This window comes from Alosa pseudoharengus, unplaced genomic scaffold (genome assembly GCF_046254945.1).
Source record: "Alosa pseudoharengus isolate Yale_2024_CS ecotype anadromous, Long Island Sound unplaced genomic scaffold, YU_APseudo_1.1 YU_APseudo_1.1_scf_18, whole genome shotgun sequence".
In the NCBI taxonomy this organism is placed as follows: Eukaryota; Metazoa; Chordata; class Actinopteri; order Clupeiformes; family Clupeidae; genus Alosa; species Alosa pseudoharengus.
In genome coordinates, this window is record NW_027468650.1 from 9,345,817 (window position 1) to 9,366,979 (window position 21,163).

Genomic DNA, 21,163 nt, shown 5'->3' on the forward strand with positions numbered 1-21,163 from the left:
CTGAGCCCACTAAGATATTACGCTAGTGTGTTAATTAGTGTGCTAATTAGCACGCTGCAGTAATGTGCCCCAGTCAGAGATCCATGTAGTGCACACTGAATAACCATTTCCTGTTAGTGAGGTTTACATGTGTAGGACTAGCTTTCATCTCCCTCCTCATTTTTATCAGAAATGCTCAAGAAATTTCCCCATTGGAATCTGTGTATTACAGCCATTCATCCTCATAATAGGTTGTGTGGTTGATGATTCCCAAAAGTCTGTGCAGTTTATGTATGCATAAAAGATATGGCAACACTTTTTGTGTTTATCTCTAAAAAGATCTTGAGCCACAACCTTAAAATAATATATTTCAATTATTTGATTATTTGCATATTGTATTTAATTGCCCAGTCAAGTCATTGTATGGTCAAATTTGTATTTGTACTTGGGTAAGAATGACCTTACAAGAATTGAAGAGACAAGCATGTAATTGAGCGCATTGACATGGTTTCCATGGCACCAGAGAGAATATCAATAATTTGTATGTGTGAATGCGTGTTTGTGTGTGTGCATGTGTGTGTGTGTGTGTGTGTGTGTGTGTGTGTGTGTGTGTGTGTGTGTGTGTGTGTGTGTGTGTGTGTTCACAGCCTCTGAGGGTCAATGGGGTTAAGGTTTACACTGAGAATGTGGACAAGCGCCAAATCATCATGGATCTCCAGATCAGGTCAGAGAGATTTGACTCATATTTGTTTCCTTATTACATCACATATCTAATATATTCTGAATGGATTTCTAAATCTGTATATGTGTATTTTGTGTGTGTGTGTGTGTGTGTGTGTCTGTATGTGTATCTGTGTGTGTGTGTTTCTTTATTTTTCCTCTCACACAGTTTTGTTGGGAGCACTGAAATAGATGTGGACATCAAGCGGTACTACTGCAAAGCCGGGATCAAAAGCATACAGGTGATCATTCCATTCTGTTTGACATTCTGAGCTCATGTCCATAGTCATCATGTTTCCACGGAAACGGCACAGTATTGGATGCAGCCACAATAAGGTGTCTGTCTGGCTTTTCTATATTTCTCTTTTTCCTCTCATGGACACACACACACACACACACACACACACACACACACACACACACTCACACACTAAAAAAAGATAATATAGATGGAGCTTTGAGGTGTCAGGTGTTTAATATACATTGTTGATTAGTCTGTTGGTCTGTTTTGATTGTCATGTACACTCCTTGCTGAAATGCCAATGCCTGCCTTATTTGTTTTGTGTTTCTGGACACTTGTGGTTGGTGTTATGAGGTGTGTTGGAAACAGACTGCCTCTCAACCCTCCATTGTGTCATGCATGTCTGTTTCCAGGAAAGACTCCAGCACAGGCCTTTTGAACGGGGCCTATTTTTAAGAAGGGTGTATTTTTGGCGTGGTGTGTAACCGAATACACTAATGCCCTTGTGCTGTCCGCAGCACTGGAAAAGATTGGACAACATACACATGTGTGTGTGTGTGTGTGTGTGTGTGTGTGTGTGTGTGTGTGTGTGTTTTACATCTTGCATGGTGTATCGTGTTGCACCATGCGACCATTTGTTTGCCGTCAAGCATTCGGAGTGTTCTTGGCGAAACAGTTAGCCGCTGTGTTGTCGGCGGCCGAGGGAGTGCAGAAAGATTACACGCAGGATTAGTATGCCTTACATATCCACCTAATGAATAACACAGGAGGCGAGAGCAAGCACTTCTGCTTTGTTATCAATGACAGCCAGAGCCTTCGCTCCGGTGAATTCCACTGGGCCAACCTGGGCTAGATACACACACACACACACACACACACACACACACACACACACATTGCCGCATTACCTTGTAAGGCAAGTCCTACCCGAAGGAAAAAACTAATGACTTTACTGTTCAAATCTGTCTTCAGATTTAATTAACCGTTCTAGTGCACAGATGTCAGGAAGTGGAGTTTGCTTGCTTTGGCATCTTTTTTTTTATCAGATACCCTTTTTTGTAAATGTGAAGAACGAGAGGACATTGCTTACACAATTTTATCAGAAATGCGTTGTGAAAAGTTCCCATCGTCCCTGAGAGACGTACTGTACTGAGTGAGAGAGGCGTTTCTTTTTACTCTGCTCCTCAGAGGGCTGTTCTGGGGCTTCAGGAATCTATAGATCAGTATATAATTTGCGGGTTTATATTGCTTATGGCTGCACAAGCAGTGTCAGGGCGAGGGAAAATTATATGGATCTTTCTGGAGGCTGCTATGATTCATGAGTGGACTTCAGCTATTTAAGCCCGGCCTGTGTGGAACGTTGCCGCAAGAAAAAAGCAATCAGTCTTCCTCCCTGGACCCCTACACAAAGCACATTCACTCTTGACCCAGAGAGATAAGCGCTTGCTTAACAAAGTTTCTCTCTTTTTCCCCCTTACTCTCCCCCCACTCCTCTCTTTCTGGTTGTGTCTGTCTCTCTCCCCGGGCCCTCTCACTCTCTCTGTCTCTCTCTCCATCATCCTTACCCTCCACACACTCCTCTCTTTCTGGTTGTGTCTGTCTCTCTCCCCGGGCCCTCTCACTCTCTCTGTCTCTCTCTCCATCATCCTTACCCTCCACACACTCGACCTCTGGGCTCCAAATACCCACTCGTTCACACACACACACACACACACACACACACACACACACACACACACACACACACACACACAGTCTTCTTGTCTGACTTGTCTGAGGCTGGTATGACTGCTGTACGTTAAGCTGTGGTGTATTAATGGCAGCATCACCTCGGGCACCTCGTGGGGCTGTCTCCTTTGGAATGTTCCGGCCCTTCCTGCCGTACCTCTCACTGCTGGGTGACTGCAAAGACCCAGGATTAGGGGTCAAGGGCCAGCTGAGGGTGGGGTGCTGATACTGAAAGCTTCCTAAATGGTATTTGTGTGTGTGTGTGTGTGTGTGTGTGTGTGTGTGTGTGTGTGTGTGTGTGTGTAATGGTATTTGTGTGTGTGTGTGTGTGTGTGTGTGTGTGTGTGTGTGTGTTTGTGTGTGTGTGTGTGTGTGTGTGTTAATGTGTGTGTGTGTGTGTGTTTGGTTGTATGTGTGTAATGTGCAGTATATACATACAGTACACAGTACATACACAATAAGTACATACTGTACATACAGAGTAAGCAATTCTCTGCGTTAAGTAAGTCCTGATGGTTCTGAGTGTGATGTGCGCTGTGCTCCCGCAGCTCCATGGTGTGCTGAGAGTGGTCCTGGAGCCCTTGCTGGGGGACATGCCTCTGGTGGGAGCGCTGTCTCTGTTCTTCATCAAGAAGCCGGTGAGTGCTGCCTGCCTGCCATGCTCTCTGCCTCGGCCTTCCTCTGTCTGTCTGCACTACACTGCACTGCACTACACTGGGCCATTGGAATTCCATACATTCCAATAGACACACTAAAAAACCATTTGTCACATTTCTGAGAACGTAATGTGCATGGCAGTATTCTCTAGGGCACAACATTAAGGGACCAGTTTGCCAGGTTTTATCAGTGGTATGTATTCATTTTCCGTTCCTGGAAACCCACAGAGGTCTGGCCTGCATGTTCAGAGACGTGCAGTGGTAAACAATAAGGGGTGGAGAATGGAGAAGATAAATGCTTAGAGGACAGGAAGCAAACAGCAGACAGGGAGCTTGTGTTACTGATCAGTGATTTTCCATTCACAAGCCCATTGTAGCTAGTAGAGTCTGTGCAGTTACATGAAAAGCAGGTCTTTCTGCACACACACACACACACACACACACACACACACACACACACACCTACTTTTCCTAGAAGGCCTTTATTTTTGGAGAGTAGTCCTCCACCATTCTTCACTGCTACATCCAGAGTCCTCCTGTGTAGTTCCATGATAGACACACTGAACTCAAATCTAAGGACACACACACATACACACACACAGATTCACACACACACACACACACACACACACACACACCACACATATGCCACACACCACTCCTCCCCTCTCATTTTATTTGTGCCCAAGGCAACATTAGTATTGTGAATCAGAGCGCACAGAAAGCAAAGCCTCAGAGTCAATTAGACCATAGAGTCAAATCTAGATGGAGATGCTGTCATTCCTTTTGTCATCCCTGTGAAAGCTTTTGTTAGTGCTTGAAAAGACTGTTCTCTAAGATCCACACACACATCCAGAACACCTGTCACTCCTAATAATACCCCACCTGGAGGCTACAGGTACACCGATGCCAGTCATACGCCATTAGCCTACTTTCCGCCGAGTTGCGTTGCGGGTTCGCTCGTCCTCCCCACTGCCTCTCCTCCTATGGGTCCCTCTTCAACACACTTCCGCTCCTGTCAGCAGGCAAATAATGTGACCGATTTAAGCAGTGGTATGGGAGTTTCCATGGGGGGTGGGGGAGACAGAAGCTGCTTTAAATAGCCGCCGTGCACACAGCGATGGCCTCCCCCTGGCTATTTATGGCCCCGGGGAGCGTCAAGGGTGGGGATGCAGAGGCCAGTGAAAGCAACGCTGCCCATACAGTACAGCATGCGGCCTGCGTCCACACACACACGCACACATACACACACACACACACACACGGTTTTCTGAAGACTTGTCTGAGGCTGGTATGACTGCTGTACGTTAAGCATGTGGCCTGCGTCCAGCCGTAATTCCACATCGAACACGGCGCGAGTGCGCGAGCAGCAGCAAGCTACGGGCCCGCGGCGAACTTCCTGTAATTACACGCAGGATGACTCGCCTGTTCGCCAGGGGTCGACGGCACTAGAGCCGTGATTTACGCTCACCTGCCTCGCCCCTGTCGCCCGTTACGCCACGCTTCACTCGTCCTCGAGGGCCTGTTATTGCTTCGATGGCCGCCAATGAGATTGAGAATGCCTCAGCGACGTCCTTGTTGCTTTGGCCCCAGCTGTTGAGTGCAGTGAGCTCGCTGAGGCAGTCATTGATCAGTGAAGGTTTTTTTTTTTTTCCATTCTAGTCTGTAGCTTTGTCACTCACACCTCTGCAGATTAGATTGTAAGGGAATGTCTTACTTCAACAGGCTTCCTGCCATGTCCTAGTGTTCGCTTGCCTGCACCCTATCTGACATGATCTCTTTCTTTGTATCCTATATCTCTTGACTCTAAGACTGACTGACTCCCCTCTTGACTGTTGCTCTTGGTTTGCAACCTGTTTTTAACTCTCCTTTGATCAAAAGAGAACTCTAATGCACTAAGATGTGCTACTGATCTGCATGCCTTACAAGGCAACATTTTATCTCCTCTAACTCCGGAGTGTTTATATGTGTGTGTGTGTGTGTGTGTGTGTGTGTGAGTGCCTCTGCTACAAGATTCCCTTCTGTAGCTCGGCGTTCATATTAGTTTATACTACTGGTGTGAGTCACCAGGCTCCGTATGGTCCGGTGGTTTTCATTGCTCATATTAGGCAAAATAGCCTCCACCTTCTATCTGTGTCATCACTAGCTCTCCTCACCGGCCTTTCCCAGGTCAATGATACAACCTTCACTTAAAATATCTCTTGTTCTTAAAAATAACCTCCCCTCTTAGCAAGGACACATACTTTCTAAACTGTTCTAACACCCTAAACACCTGCAATTATACGAAGTGTTTAGCCTAGTTAAACGACCCCCACCTCAGAATACCTTGTGGGGAAGCACTCATTAGAAAACATTACTCAAGTTCCTGCAACTGGGAGTTTGGGATTAAGTAAAAGCTGCATTGGACAACTCGCGATGAGGCTGTCCACCCCGGAAGCCACCGCATTTGGCCTTGTGCTTAAGTGAGAGGGTGGAGACGGTTGGGCTTACCCTGAGAAGAGAGAATGGCCTGATGATGAAGTAGCGGTGGGGGGTTGTTGTTGTTGTTATTGTTGTTGTTGGTCGGAGGTCTGCACCAGGGCCCTGGAGGTTCAGTGAGGTGTCAACGAGCGGAGTCAGCCCAGCCCAGCCCACACCTCTCAGGGCACTGCAGAGGCAGCAGAGGACTCACACTCACACTCACACACACACACACACACACACACACACACTCACTCCGCTCCACTGCAGTTTTCCACTGCACCAGGAGGAAGCCCCCAGAGAGACACACACACAGCAGGGCCTGGAGGAGCAAGAGAGAAAGATGGAGAGACAGAGAGAGAGAGAGAGAGAGAGAGAGAGTTTAAAAGACAAAGAGACAGAGAGACACAGAGAGAGTTTAAAAGACAGAGAGAGAGAGAGAGAGAGAGTTTGAAAGACAGATGGTGTGTGTTGAAAGAGAAGATATTGGGGAGAGAGATGGAGTGTGACAAGTGAGTGTACACGAGAGGGGATTACTCATACCAGAGAAAGCAACATATTGGTAAAATCATGACATTGCACCCAGAGACAAACTGACAGCTCAGGATGTATATTTTCCTCATTGATACCTTTATGCTTCACTCCGTCTTGTTACAGTGCATCACAGCACCTGTGAGAGTGGGTGCCGGAGCTAGACTAATTAGCATCGATTTTATAACCAAATCACTCAGCCAGACAGGATTAATTCTTCCCATTGTGATGTGCGGCTGCCGAGGAGTGGTGGTGTGTTGCCCCCCCCCCCCCCCCCCCCCCTCCCTGAAAGATCCCACATCCTGGGCTTTTAATCAGAACCCACCTCGCTTTTTAGTGTGCCCCAGTCGATTCTTAAATGCGCCCCTCAAACTTTATGAACAAAGCAAAGAAATAAATAACCTGAATGGCTGGCATTTTTCGGTCCTTGGGCGAGGTATCAGTTTTTTTTGCCTAGAAGTGAAAAGCTCTTAGTCTGAATGTAGGAACCCCTCCAATAGTCCCTATGTTCTCCTAAAATCCTGGCAATCATGAGAAGCCAAGTCTGTGTTCTCCCCTGTGTAGAACAAATGAAGAAAGCTCTTCTTCACCGTATTGACATTTTGGTAACCGTTCACTAATTAAATGTATCTTTCTTTTTTTTTTTTTTCAATTTATTCAGATTCTTTTATTTATTTATTTATGTATTTTTTATTTTTTTTGTAAATTATTTTTATCGGTTTTCCTTTTAAACTCATTATATACAATGACAATATCGATGTATAGAATGTCTAAATGTATCTTTCTTTAACCAATCCCCTCCTCTAGCTTCTAGACATCAGCTGGACGGGCCTCACCAACATATTGGACATTCCTGGACTGAAGTAAGTGGTTTATCATTCCCATTCTCTCTCTGCTGAGTAATTGATTGCTTGTTGATCAAAGACTTCCAGACGCTGCATTATTTAGTGATGTGCTTGTCCCTGCCGAGTCACACATGACAGACGCTATGCATTGTCTCAGAACACTGTTAACTACAAATGATGGCTGGCCTTTACAAATGAAAATGTGACAGCTGCATGTCCGAAGAACAATGAGATTTGAAAGCGTTGGTTCTAAATTTGTGTGTGTGTGTGTGAGTGTGTGTGTGTGTATGTGGCGAGGGGCGGGGGGATTACTGCTACTGTGTTTGCATGACCAACCCTTTGCCCAGGGACGTGTGCGTGTTTGAATATCTCTTGTGCGTATGCCTTTGTGTGATAGTGTGTGTGTATGTGCTTTGTTAATGTGCAATGTTGAGTGAGCGTGTCTGTCCTTTCTCGCTCTCATTTGGAGGGGTTTGTTTGCGTCGTCAAAATTTGTTGTGTGTGTGTGTGTATTTGTGTGTGTGTGTGTGTGTGTCTTTGTTTGTGTCGTTAATGACTGTGCAGTGTTGAGTGAGCATTCCCTCCCTCCCTCCCTCCCTGGTTATATCTATCCTGGAGGTGTTTGTTGTGCCGTGTCGTCAGCGTGTGTGTGTGTGTCCCCTGGAGAGAGATGGAGCAGGTGTTTTACGACAGGGCGCCAATGACGAGCTCCCCACTGGGACAAAACTCTGAGAGGTGACGCCTGCAGACAGTGGGTTTGCCTACATTGGATGATGAGGGTTAACACAGATTAACTACCTCCAAGCGGCACTTTTGCACTAGCATTCATCAACACATGCATCCCTCAAGCCTGCTGCCATTACTGCAGTATACATCATATTAACAGCCCTGTTGGTTTGTCTGGTTGTAAAGGCTTCAGCTGTTGCTCATTGATTGTATGTTTGTGTGTGTGTGTGTGTGTGTGTGTGTGTGTGTGTGTGTGTGTGTGTGTGTTTGTGTGTGTGTGTGTGTGTGTGTGTGTGTGAAGTGTGGGATTCTGCTGGGGTTGCAGTTGTGCTGTGCTGTAATGTATGTTATGGGCTAGTAGACATTCAGGGTTGGGTCTGTGGGAAAGTAAGGGATATGGCTTCCAAATTGGTCATAAAGTGAATTGATATGGGCGGGACAGTGAGTGCTGAAAACACAGGACAGTGGTCCCCACCATTACCAGTTTGTGTGTTTTTTTTTTTAACAATTCACATACAATCTAGAGCTGCACTGCTGTTGACTAGGGTGCATCAAAAAACACAATTCTTGAATTTTGATATGGCTGGGTGCTAAAAGTGTTCCAATATATGTAGAAACAACACATGCAAAATATTTTTCCAGTACATTATGATTTAGGGGTGCCAGCGCACATCTGTTTTTGTTGGATAAAGTGGTTAACAGTGCTCAATGGTTGCCATGGAGATCTGAGGTAAACAATACTACAGCTCAAGAAAACTGAGGTGATCTTTCTGTTTGAGGTGATCTTGATCTGTGTTGGATGTGTTATTACATGCTATTACAGTTATTACTATCATATCTGTAGTTTTGTTTCCCCGCCCCCTCTGCAAAGCTAATTGCGTGCCCACAGCTGAACCACAAGCGCAGTTGAATAGTTAACCAATTGCGACATTAAAAAGAAAGAAACTTTAGCGATCATACATGACAATAAGATCAGACGAGCAGCGACATACAGAGTAGGCCTAGTAGTTCTACTAATCTACTTAAAATACTTGAACTATTTATTGCACAATGAAGAAAACTGATGCTCTGAATACTTATTCAGCTGTCTCTAAAAGTTTCTCTAATTGACGCATTCAACCGCGATTTTGATTACACCTGCTTTTAACAGGCGCAAGTTTTTCACCGCAAAACAGACATGCGCTGTTTTCATACATATGGCGGAATACCTAATCAATGCTATTAGCACTTGTCGTCTCCTGTGTTTGCGCGATACTCCCACTTTCCCCTGACCCTCCTATGAATGCATATGCATGACACGGAAAAGCGCAAATAGCCATTTGCAGCTCCCACGACAGGCAGTCTATGCTTTTTCCTCAGTGCGGCCTGTTTGTACATACCTCGCCATGCTTTTACGTGCACTTTGCGAATGAAATATCCCTTATGTGGGCACAAAAACATACATCTGGCCCTGTCTCTCCTTTTTTCATCCGCTTTCTCTGGGTGTATCTTACTTCTCTCCATTGTATCCCTTATTATCTCTCTCTCTCTATTTATCTCTTTGGCTGTGGAGAACATGTGTGTGTGTGTGTGTGTGTGTGTGTGTGTGTGTGTTTGTGTGTGTGTGTCTGTGTGTGTCTGTGAATGTCTGTGTGTGTGTGTGTGTGTGTCTGTGTCTTTGTGTGTGTGTGTGTGTGTGTGTGTTTGTGTGTGTGTGTCTGTGTGTGTGTGTGTGTGTGTGTGTGTGTGTGTGTGTGTCTGTGTCTTTGTGTGTGTGTGTCTGTGTGTCTGTGTGTCTGTGTCTTTGTGTGTGTGTGTGTGTGTGTGTGTGTGTGTCTGTGTGTTTGTGTGTGTGTGTGTGTGTGTGTGTGTGTGTGTGTGTGTGTGTGAGTTGAACATGCCCGCAACCAACAACCACACCTTTGCCGCTGCAAACCCAAGCTAATCCCTGAATAGGACGGTTACTCTTGGGTGGTGGGTGGGGGAGACATAACTGGGGGGAGACACACTGGCTAGGTTCAGAGTTCAGGTTCCATTCCCTCTCTCTTTCTCCCTGGTGATGTTGCTCAGTGGAGCAGAGACTCTGGCACAGACTGAGCAGTTAAGTTCGGAGTTTAGTTAGTGTCAGCTCTTACCATTAGGCCCTGTTAGTCAGTGAGTTAGCCACTAGAGAGGGTTTGTTCTTTTAAGTTTGTCAGTATCGCCCTTTGTGTTTAACAATAAAGTCAATTCAATTTTATATGTGTGTCCGACATCCATCACTGCTGCACAGAATTCAGGGTAAGGCCACGTGAACATGTCCCATTGACCTCCATTCATTTTGTCTATAGGACAAATGAATGGAGAATCTTGAAAGTTGAATTCTGAGAAATGCCCAAGTTGCCCAAAGGGCAAACAAACAACTTTTACTTTGATAACCCTATAGAACTTATTAATGTATAAAAGTTCACTGTACTCAACATTTCCAGGTCAACTTTTGGCAATTAGACTAAAAATTGCACATTTTTCGAAATTTCGCCAAAGTTCATGTGTTAGGTGGCACCCCTAAATCTCAATGGAATTACTCAAAACTGTGCAAAAGTCATTTTTATGTTAATTGGAACAAAATGCAATGCCAGCCAAATTGATATTTTGAAATTAAAATTTCCCATTCAAATTTGATGCACCCTACTGTTGACCCAAAGTCTTTCTTTTCAAATCTAGTTTTTGTAATATAGTACATTCTGTGCATTCAAAATACTTTATCGAAAACCATTCAAATCATGGAGTAGTTTGATGTAAATACAGAACCACATGCATACAAAGCAACTAAAAGAACCACTTGCAAAGCAGCTTTTGAAAGTGCAAATGTACATGTAAATGTTAGACATTGGTGCACTAAAGCACTCCCAATCTCTTTTGAGTGAACTGAAGTCAGGTGGCAGCAGGATAAAGAACCTGTTCACCATGGCAGACATTCCAAAGCGTTCAGTTTCAGGAAATCTACAGATACATGGCATAAGCTTTCTGAGACGCGGAAGGAGGAGGGCAGTAAAATATGGAGAATTGACAGAAGGACTCTTGGGGAACTGCTGTCAATATAAATCAGGGTTAAGTTTGAGTATGATTCACAAGCGATTGCCCCTGACAGGCTAGTTCTGAATGGATAAATATTTGTTGGTTCGGTTAGTGTTTTCTTTATTACACATCTATAACCTCAGCTTTTTTGTAATAGAATAGTAAGCTGCATCTTTAATCTGCTGCTACGTCTTCCTTGCGATGTGATTTGATGTGCTATGCAGCCGCACTAAGAAAAGTGTCTAATTTAAGCAACTTTAATTTCCTTACATCACACTCTCTGCGGATCTCTCAGTAATTGCCAGGCAGCTCACACTCTCCGACTGGTGGGAACATGGCGTCTGTGGGAAGCCCACGCGGATCAGTGGGCAGGCGGATTGCAAGTAGCCCTAACGAACGGGGGACTTCAGAGAGAGATGCATTTAAATCAGCTCCTCTTCACGTCATTCTCCGCCGAAAAGCCCCCTTTGAGCTCTTCTCTCACACCTGATCTTCTTTCATCAGTTTAGTTTTTTTTTTCCCCTCAGGATGTTCTCGTGTGTCTCAGGGGAAATAAAAAAATAGGAGCAGTTCCCCATTCTTCTCCTGAGAGCCAGCGAGTTTTTTCGGCACGCCTGACCTGATTTCAAAACAAGCTCTTCCCAGAAGTCTGATTCACAGGAGACTCAGCTAAGGGAACACACACGCGCACGCACACACACACACACACACATAGACACGCACACACACACACTCACACACACACAGGAACAGTACAACTACTCTTAGTCACGCACACACACACACACACACACACACACACACACACACACACACACACACACACACACACACACACACACACACACACACACAGAACAGCTACTATGAGTCAGCAGGGATCCCAGCACAATGGAAAACAGATTAATGCTGCTGACATCCTAGTCAATAGACTGACAGTCAGCCCGTGTTTGTCAACCTTCCTCCTCTCTGGCCGTGGCGCTCTAACAGGTGGAGATGAAGGTTGCATGGGGGGGTCAAATATAGAGTCTTCAATGACGTCAGGGCAAAACCTGGAATGTGGCTGGTCATGAGTCAAGATAGGGGGCAGCCGTGGCCTACTGGTTAGCGCTTCGCACTTGTAACCGGTGCGCTGAGTGTGTTTCACTAATTCACGGATTGGGATAAATGCAGAGACCCAATTTCCTTCACAGGATCAAAAGAGTATATATACTTATACTTATACCTATATACTATACTGTATAGCTGACAGATATCCTGCTTATCCTCAGATCAAACTATCCAGCCCTAAATTCTTCTGTATGGGGACTCATAGGCGTGACTTAGCTTATCTAATTTTGCTTTGTACCAGGGCCAAGAAACAGGCAAAAGTAAATTGAGTTGTTGGTTAGGGAGACCACATCTCGTAAACCCCACTACGTCTCGCTGGACGGTCCTCCTGGCGGTGTCTGCCAGTCCTGGTCCTAAATGCGAATTGGATCTTGATTAAAAAGAGCCAGTAGGGAATGTGCAGTAAGGGACTGCAGTGCAGCGCTTATTCTCAGAGCAGCAACAGTATGCTGCCTCTTGCTTGAGCTGATGAGGAAACTTGACTAAGCTTTAAATAAGCTGTCACCACGCTAGTAACACGCGGAGAGGACTTGGGTCGAGCTGGGCTGGACATGAGTGGTGACATATTCAGGGCTCTCCTCACTCCCCTCGAGTTAGCATGCACACACATGCACGCACACACACACGCACACACACACGCACACATTAATGCACACGCACACACACATTAACACGCGTGCGCGCACACACACACACACACACAAACATACACACACATGCACACATTAATGCACACACACACACACATTAACACGCGCGCGCACACACACACACACACACACACACACACACACACACCTACAGATGCACACACTAACACATGCACACACTCTCACATGCACAAGCACTTGCACACACATACATGCAGACACACAATCACAGATACACACACTCACACACCCTGAGCTGCATAGAAAAGCATCCAGTCCATTCCCCAACCCCCTCCTGGAATGCATGCTGAGCGTAATGTATCTGGGCAGATAGTGCCTTACTCATTAGAATGTATGTGTGCACAACTGTGCCTGCACGTGTGAGGGAGACTATGGGCATACAGTTCTGGCAGTTGCACGGTGGTCAGTTTCAATTGGATTCACATATATGCATCTGTGATCTTGATCTATGATATATGAGAATGTGTATATCAAAGGTAGTGAGAGAGAGAGAGAGAAAGAGAGAGAGAGAAACAGAGAGAGTAATTTTGGCAGCGTTCTCACGTGCCGAGATGAGGTTACATGGCGCAGGGCACAGTGTGGAGGACATGGCTGGCATGCATAAAGACCCCCCCCACACACACACACACACACACACACTCCCCCTCCAGGACACCTCCCACCTGCCCCAGTGCTCCCTGGGGATAAGCAGAGTCAGCACTGAACGGGGGGCCGTGTCCTGGTCTCCTCTGATCTTAGGTCTGTCTGTGCCCATACAGTTCATACATTCTCTGATGATCCAATCTAATTCTCTCTCTCCCTCTCTCTCTCACTCTCTCTCTTTTTCTGCCTCTCCAGACTCTCCTTTCACTGTCCTCAGCAATACTCTCTTTTCACTTCACATTTCATTGTGAATCAGAGACTGTTTCCCCTGTGTGTGTGTGTGTGTGTGTGTGTGTGTGTTGGTGTGTGAGAGAGAGAGAGAGAGAATGTGTTTGACTGCAAGGTCATATTGCATGATTTCTGCTGAGGTCGTGAGACGAGAGAAGGATTGTGTGTTATGTCACGTGATGCAACACACACACACACACACACACACACACACACACACACACACACACACACACACACACACACACACACACACAGAGAGAGAGAGTTGCATCTGATATGCATTAATCCAGACAGACCCTCAAAGCAAGATACACTTGGAAGGAACAGATTAATCAGCCCCTTTGAGTAGCCTTGATACTGAATACCTCTAAGGGAAAATGAGGAGACAGGGCAGCACTGTTATTCCAAGGTTAGAGAGGCATAGCCATTCCAAGGACCCAGAGGACAGTTATTAAAGAGCTCTCGTTTATTTTTATTTGAACCAACCAAGCAAGACTGAACCACCCCTGTCTGAAAATGTCAGGATTAAATACTCCCGTAAATGAATCTGTTGTGTAAGCCGTCTGATGAAACAAAGGTTTGCTATGTCACGGCTTAAGTTTCATTCCTTCAGAAGGGGAATGTCTACTCTTGCTTCCCATTGTGACAACATCTCAGCAATATCTATATATTATATATGGCTGACTGACTGACTGTGAATCTGCCTGCTGAAACATTCTGTATATTACTCCAAAGTGTCTATGACAACAGGGCTATTCTTTTTATACTCCCCTGTGTCTTTGTTTGTACCATGTGATGCAACAGCACTGTGCAGTACAGTAAGAACAACAACAAGGCACAATACAGTGCAGTATGGGCAGCCGTGACCTACTGGTTAGCGCTTCGGACTTGTAACCGGAGGGTTGCAGGTTCGAACCCTGACCAGTAGGAAGTGGCTGACGTGCCCTTGAGCACGGCACCTAACCCCTCAATGCTCCCCGAGCTCACTGCGTCGGGATTAGTGTGTGCTTCACTTCACTGTGTGTGTGCTGAGTGTGTTTCACTAATTCATGGATTGGGATAAATGCAGAGACCAAATTTCCCTTATAGGATCAAAAAAGTATATATACTTATACTTAGTAGAGTAGATAGTAGCTTTCTTTCCCACAGAAACAACCACAGACCACTCTCTCTTTCTGCGGATACAGAAACCGAACAACAGGATTATTCCTTTTTATTCCCCCGTGCTTCTGTGTTATCATGTAATGTAACAGCACTGTGCAATACAGTGTGATAACCACAGACCACAGCTGCAGCTCTGACCCTGCAGATGACTCATGTTCAGCCTGTCTCATGTCATCCTCTTTCAGTGGCTTCTCTGACAACCTGATCCAGGACATCATCTGCAGCTACCTGGTGCTGCCCAACAGGGTGACCGTGCCTCTGGTGGGGGACTTGGAGCTGGCGCAGCTCCGCTTCCCAATGCCAAAGGTAAACACTCAGCACTGACACATCATGATGGATGACATGGCAGTATGCATGGACGGATAGATGGATTGATATAGTGTGTGTATGTCCTACAAGTAACCCACATCTATTACTAGGTCCTGTGTGTTGCATCTATTTCTATCATTTGTTATGATTGGGAACATTAGATAGAGCTCAGTGAAAACAGCTGAGGCTGCTCTACCATGGCCTGGGGCCCAGGAGCTCAGGCTTCGGCCAAGTAGACATCAGTCCACATATTTCAACCTCTGAAAAGAGGCTTTGTTCAGTATGCTTGACATACAGTAGCCAACCTTGACCATTCAAGGCCCTCCTCTATGTGACTGTTGGTACATAATGGGTTTGTTTACGTCTTGGCGTATTTTGTTTTTAGAATTACTGCCAAGACTGGTGTTCTCTGTTTCATGGTTTCTAATTTGCCTTGTAAAGTTAGTGCTGCCATCTTGTGGTGTCATAGCAACTGCTCCCCAGGAGAGCATGCATACATTCAATGTGTCTGTTATGGTTGAACAATTCCGGTCACCTTATGAGGCATTATTGGAATTGGCTAATGCTGTCAGAATGAAATCATCCCCGAGCATCCCCAATATAATATAAACCTGGCGGCAACCAATTTCTGGTAGCAGAGTCTGGCTAGTCCAAGGCAATAAATGTGATGCATTAGAGATAAATTGTCATGGCCTGATTGTGGTTTCTTGGCAGGGTGTGCTCAGAATCCACTTCCAGGAAGCGCAGGATCTAGAGGGGAAGGACAAGTATCTCGGAGGCCTGATTAAGGGCAAGTCTGACCCTTATGGAGTCGTCCAGATCGGCAACCAGCTCTTTCAGAGCAAGACCATCAAGCAGTGCCTGCAGCCCAAGTGGAATGAAGTTTATGAGGTGAGAGGGCATCTATGGGCTCATGGGCAGACTGACAGACTGACAGACATGCCACACTTGTGTCCACGTCAGTCACGTCCATATTTGTTTCCATTTAGGCCCTGGTGTATGAGCACTCTGGCCAGCACCTGGAGATTGAGCTGTTTGATGAAGACCCCGATAAGGACGACTTCCTAGGGAGGTACTGTATCTCGACTGGTCTTCTCTTCCTCTGCCAGGTTTTAGCCAAAGAAGCATCATTTTATGCTACCTGTTTTCCCATTCACTTCAGTGCAGAATCAGAATTCAGCACACTGCTACTAAGATGGAGTCTGGGGAGTGGGTCCATAATAAAACACCTTGCTAGTGTGGTTAATGTCACATCAGACAATCCCTAACAAATCTCTCCATAAAGGACAGCTCGCTGTGCGGTATGACTGAAAGGCGAGCATGCTGATTTGTAGCTGTTGCCGCTAAGATCCATGACTCAGAGTCCCACTGCCGCCCCTCTCCGCCGGTCTGATTAAGCAGGTGACGGGGTTGTTTATCTCCAGCCAGACGGGAAAAAGACGCACCCCGTAAGCACAATGCTCGAGGCGCACGAGAAAAAGCCTCCTCATCAGCCTCTGGATTCTGGCCCTGCTTCTGGCCGCCGGCCAATGGGTGAGGCCGCCCCCCCAGGCGAAATTTATGCCCAGTGCTTGTGCAAGGACTTTTCTGGCTCCAGCGAGCGACTGGTGGCTTGATCAATCAACCTCGATGCCTCCTGCAGGGACAGGCGAGGGCCATGCTGTTAAGTGCTGTCAGACCCAGCGCTGCCAGGAACAGTCAGGGAGAGGATGTGATCTGGGCTGCATCTACCTGCATTAGGGCATCGCGCACACGTGCCAGAGCTGACAGAGCCTTGGGTGCTGTTGAGCATGTGTGATGGGCTAACTGGATGAATCTTTTGTTGTTGTTGTTGTTGTTTTTTTCAGCCTAATGATTGACATGAGCGAGCTGCGGAAGGAACAGCAGGTGGATGAGGTAATGGCATTTCATTTTTTTTTGAACAGCCTTTCTGTAGTGTTACAACACAGACGCAAACACAGACGCTAGTTGTGGTGGGTGGAGGCTATGGCAGCACAATGCACAACGGCTTGCAAGATGTGCAGGAAAACCCTGTGGAGTCCAACACAAACAAACATTGCAGCAATACAATTTTAATATCCATCACGAGTGACTTTTTTAGTAGTCAGCATCATCCCAGAAATTAAAATTTGATAAATGCCAGTGCGAGTGATCATAAATATGTAATCTGACATACATCCTGTGCATTGAATGCAGTGGTTTGACCTGGAAGAAGCTTTGACGGGGAAACTTCATCTGAGGCTGGAGTGGCTCTCCCTTCTTCCTACAGCAGAGAAACTAGAACAGGTAAACAAACAATTAGATATGTGCCCTTATATTTATTTCAAAATAAAGAACACATGTTAAAGTTAAAGTCTTACCCTAACATAACCTTTCATGCATTTTTGAACTCATTCACCCGTATGTACATTATACATGAATTGCATGGAATGCATCTAGTAGGAGTTGACATTGTTACTGTGCTGGTCCAGCCTGCCCACCCTGTTCCTCTGCTCTGGCAGGTGCTGCACAGCATCAGGGCAGATAAGAGTCCGGCCAGTGGCGGCCTCTCCTCCGCTCTGCTCGTCGTCTACCTAGACTCTGCCAGGAACCTGCCGGTAAGAGAGATTCCATGACAGAATTTGCCTCGTTAAGTTCATTTTTTGTTGGAGAATTACCTGCATTTGATGAACTGGTCACTAAAGAAAATGTAGACTTTTGTAATAATAATAATAATAATAATACATTTTATTTATAACGCACTTTACATCAAATCAATGACCTCAAAGTGCTTTTGTGTTATTAATTCCTACACACAATGTAGAGGTCCATTCCTCTTTTAATGAAATATGAAAATCCATCAGATAGGTGCATCATCTGTGGCTCCATAACTTTAAGTCAAGGAGTCATGATAGACCTGTGTGCAGATCCATCAACACACCGTAATGGCACATGCTTCCAGTCCCTGTATTTAGCTCAGCACTTGAGCCCTGTGGTGACCTCACTTGACCAGCTATTTCAGTCTTTTTTTCACACTGTTTTCCCTGACATCACACTTTAACCTGGTAATGGCTTTTTGTCCCCTCTTAAAGAACACTCTCAACATGTCATACTGTTTACAATTCATGGCCTCTGGAGATGGAGTCCCTAACACAGGTGCACTAATTGGAATATGTTTCATGTTTCCCTTTTACAACCCTTTATCTTCTGTAGAAAACAAAAAAAACCTAAAGATACCAGTTTCTCCTGCTAAGATCCTTTATTTATCCAAGGGGGTCATCACAGCCATTAAAACTGGCTTCTAACCTTCTTATTTTATTCTAGAGATGCATGAAAATACTGAATAGAAAAAGGAAACATTAGCAGTGGCAGATCACTGTCTTGTTGTCCCATCTCTCTGATGTTGTGCTCTTCCCTAACGCTCGGACTGGCCCCTGAAGAATGTGTTTGCGGGCAGCTTTGGCTGCGGCAACTTGAACGAGCGGAGAGCCTCAGGCCTCGTCTTTTGCGCAAACTCCTCCTCCCCCTGTAGATCGTTATTTGTGAGTCCTCCGTTGCCGTCCAGCCTCCTCCAACCCAATCCTTGCACCCCCCCCCCCACCCCCGGTGCGCCCAGAAATAGCACTAGCATTAGTGACCTGCTGCTGTTAACCGTGTGACAGGGTGTTGTGTCTGGCCGTCCCTCTGGGAAAAACAATTCTGCAACCTGGACCAAGGTCAACCCCACCCACCCCCAGCTTAAAGCATGCAGTAATGCCGTAATGCTGCCTTGCAGCATTGTGCCAGTAATTAACAGGGTTTTGTATTTGTTATTCTTTAATCACCAGACTGACTTAAAACAAATGTCATACAATACCTATTACATCATCACAAGGGGCCTAATGGGACTCTTCAGCCGAGGCAGCACGGGAGGTCCGCATGCGGTGACACGCGCACAACATTTGACCATGGACTAAAACGAGAGGTGTTAGTCTCTGTTGACCTGCTATGGCCTTTCTCCTCACCAGAGAAGGGAGAGCCTTCTGAGGTTTTAAAGTTAGACGAATCCTGCACATACATAGCCGTCAGATCCTAATCCAAATGTGCACCTCATGACAATCTCTGCTTCCATTCACTCCTCTGAGGTAACTGGCCTTTATGGTTAGTGGCCTAGAGATGCCCTTGTGGCCTTTATCTCACACAGACCGACAGTGACCCTTTGGTTGTGTAACTGACCCCATAGCTACTCAAAGTGCCAAAGTGCCACATAAATTAGATATCACATTCCCCGTTTTCTTAGCATGGACTCAGAGTTTGGTATTGTCAGTGGAATCAGTTAGGGCTCGAATGCCCAACGCTTGTGAGAAATGTTTCAGAAATGTTTTCACGTTCACATGCCACCCTGTCTTGCAGAGGGGCAGAGTGTTTTTCTCACCGTGCCACGTGCTGTGAGAGAACGCGACCGATCCTGCCACTGATCTGGGCCCTGCCCCCTGGCCATGGTCCGATCTGGTCTGATCTAACCTCATCATGCTGCATGTCCTTCCATATTAACTCTTCTCCTGATTCTCTTCCATCCCCCTGGCTGTCGGCTAGAGGTACCCTCTAGAGTTTAACCACGACGGCTCCAAGCAGGCCTATAAAGCACTGAAGGTACAGTGAGAGAGAGAGAGAGAGCGAGAGAGAGAAAGAGAGAGAGAGAGAGAGAGAGAGACCGCGCAGTGTGTTGGTGTGTCGTCTCTGGTCTGATTCATGTCCTTCACTAAGCTGTCAGCCACTGACTTCTCATGTCACTTTTGCAAAATCGTCTAATATGTCCGTTGGCTAGAAAGTGATGTGTTGGTCTTCTTTCATTTTTATCTCCTTCTGCCAAATTTGAGGCATTCCACTGAAACATGTCATTGTACTGAAAACACTTGAAAGTGATGTGGTAGAATGCTGACATATTGTCACTGATAAAAAAAAAAATCAATTCATCAATTCATCAAAACATACAGTAAGGATTAGTTTCACAGACACCAAACTATCTCCACTGAGAACAGAGAGAAAATAGTTTGCCAGTATACATTAATCTTTATGATCCATTTGCCAGTGTTATAGTGTACATTATATTTATCATACAATCACACATTTTTTCACTTTCATTGTTGTCAGTACACTAATGTACTTTATGTCAACACACATTTCCTGTGATTAGCTAGTGTTGAGGTGCATGAGGTGTCAGGGTTGTTGTTGAGGTCTTGTGACCTGTCTTCACACCGACTGTGTGGCTGTCAGTCTACAGTGGTAGAGTTGTGTAACTTAAATGGCCTGAAGTGTGCACTGCTTGGTATACATCATGCATTCATGTTCATAAGGTGGCTCTACCATTGGTAGAGGTGACTGCCACCTGCACTCTCATATTGATATGTGTCAGTGCAATGTATCTGGTGTCATCACCGGAACATGCCAGCCAGCTTTTCAACTGCAGCCTGCTTCATTCTTGCAAAAATGTCCTGCATCATGTTGCATTTTAATGTGTAATGTTATGTGTGTGTGTGCATTTGTATTGTGTTCAAGCTCTGCATGTTTGCTTATGTATTCAGACTTGTGTTGTGAAATGGACTGCACTGAATGCATTTTTTTTGCTTGTTTAAGGGTGAAAAGAAAGCAAACATATTTCAGTTGATTCATTTTAAATTATATTAATAGATTTAAACATATTTTACTATCTCATATAATAATGTATTTATTATTTTATTATTGGTTATACTTTATATACTAAGTAATTATTTCTTTCTATATAAACATTATTATTAATTTTTAATATAGATTTATTTTCCAATACTGTTTCTGTTGTGTGACTGTGTGTGTGTGTGTGTGTGTGTGTGTGTGTGTGTGTGTGTGTGTGTGTGTGTGTGTGTGTGTGTGTGTATGCATGTGTGTACCTTTTAGCCATTCTCTTAAAGTAACTGTGTTTGTGTTGATGACTCACCGATGATCACTGTTTGCTTCTTCCTTGAATGTGTACATCAGTCTGCAAAGAAGACAAGTAGCGACCCCAGTCCTTACGTGCTGTTCACCGTCGGGTCCAAATCGTACCAGAGCAAGGTACAGTATGTCCCGCCTGCAGGCCACGCGCCCTTTGGGATGTTGTTGTTTACATCTAGAGTGTGT

At 45.4% G+C, this 21,163-nt stretch overlaps 1 protein-coding gene across 1 annotated transcript in view; it reads left to right on the forward strand.

The window, feature by feature from the left end:
- The window catches only part of esyt2b (extended synaptotagmin-like protein 2b), a 35,494-nt gene that overhangs the window by 8,690 nt on the left and 5,641 nt on the right, over positions 1–21,163 (forward strand). Inside the window, exons 4-14 of the mRNA XM_076290222.1 lie at positions 627–703; positions 869–941; positions 3,217–3,306; positions 7,123–7,178; positions 14,926–15,046; positions 15,764–15,940; positions 16,039–16,121; positions 16,897–16,945; positions 17,246–17,335; positions 17,551–17,646; positions 21,023–21,097. Coding sequence (XP_076146337.1) covers positions 627–703; positions 869–941; positions 3,217–3,306; positions 7,123–7,178; positions 14,926–15,046; positions 15,764–15,940; positions 16,039–16,121; positions 16,897–16,945; positions 17,246–17,335; positions 17,551–17,646; positions 21,023–21,097 — 987 coding nt within the window. The remainder of the gene's footprint in view (positions 1–626; positions 704–868; positions 942–3,216; positions 3,307–7,122; positions 7,179–14,925; positions 15,047–15,763; positions 15,941–16,038; positions 16,122–16,896; positions 16,946–17,245; positions 17,336–17,550; positions 17,647–21,022; positions 21,098–21,163) is intronic.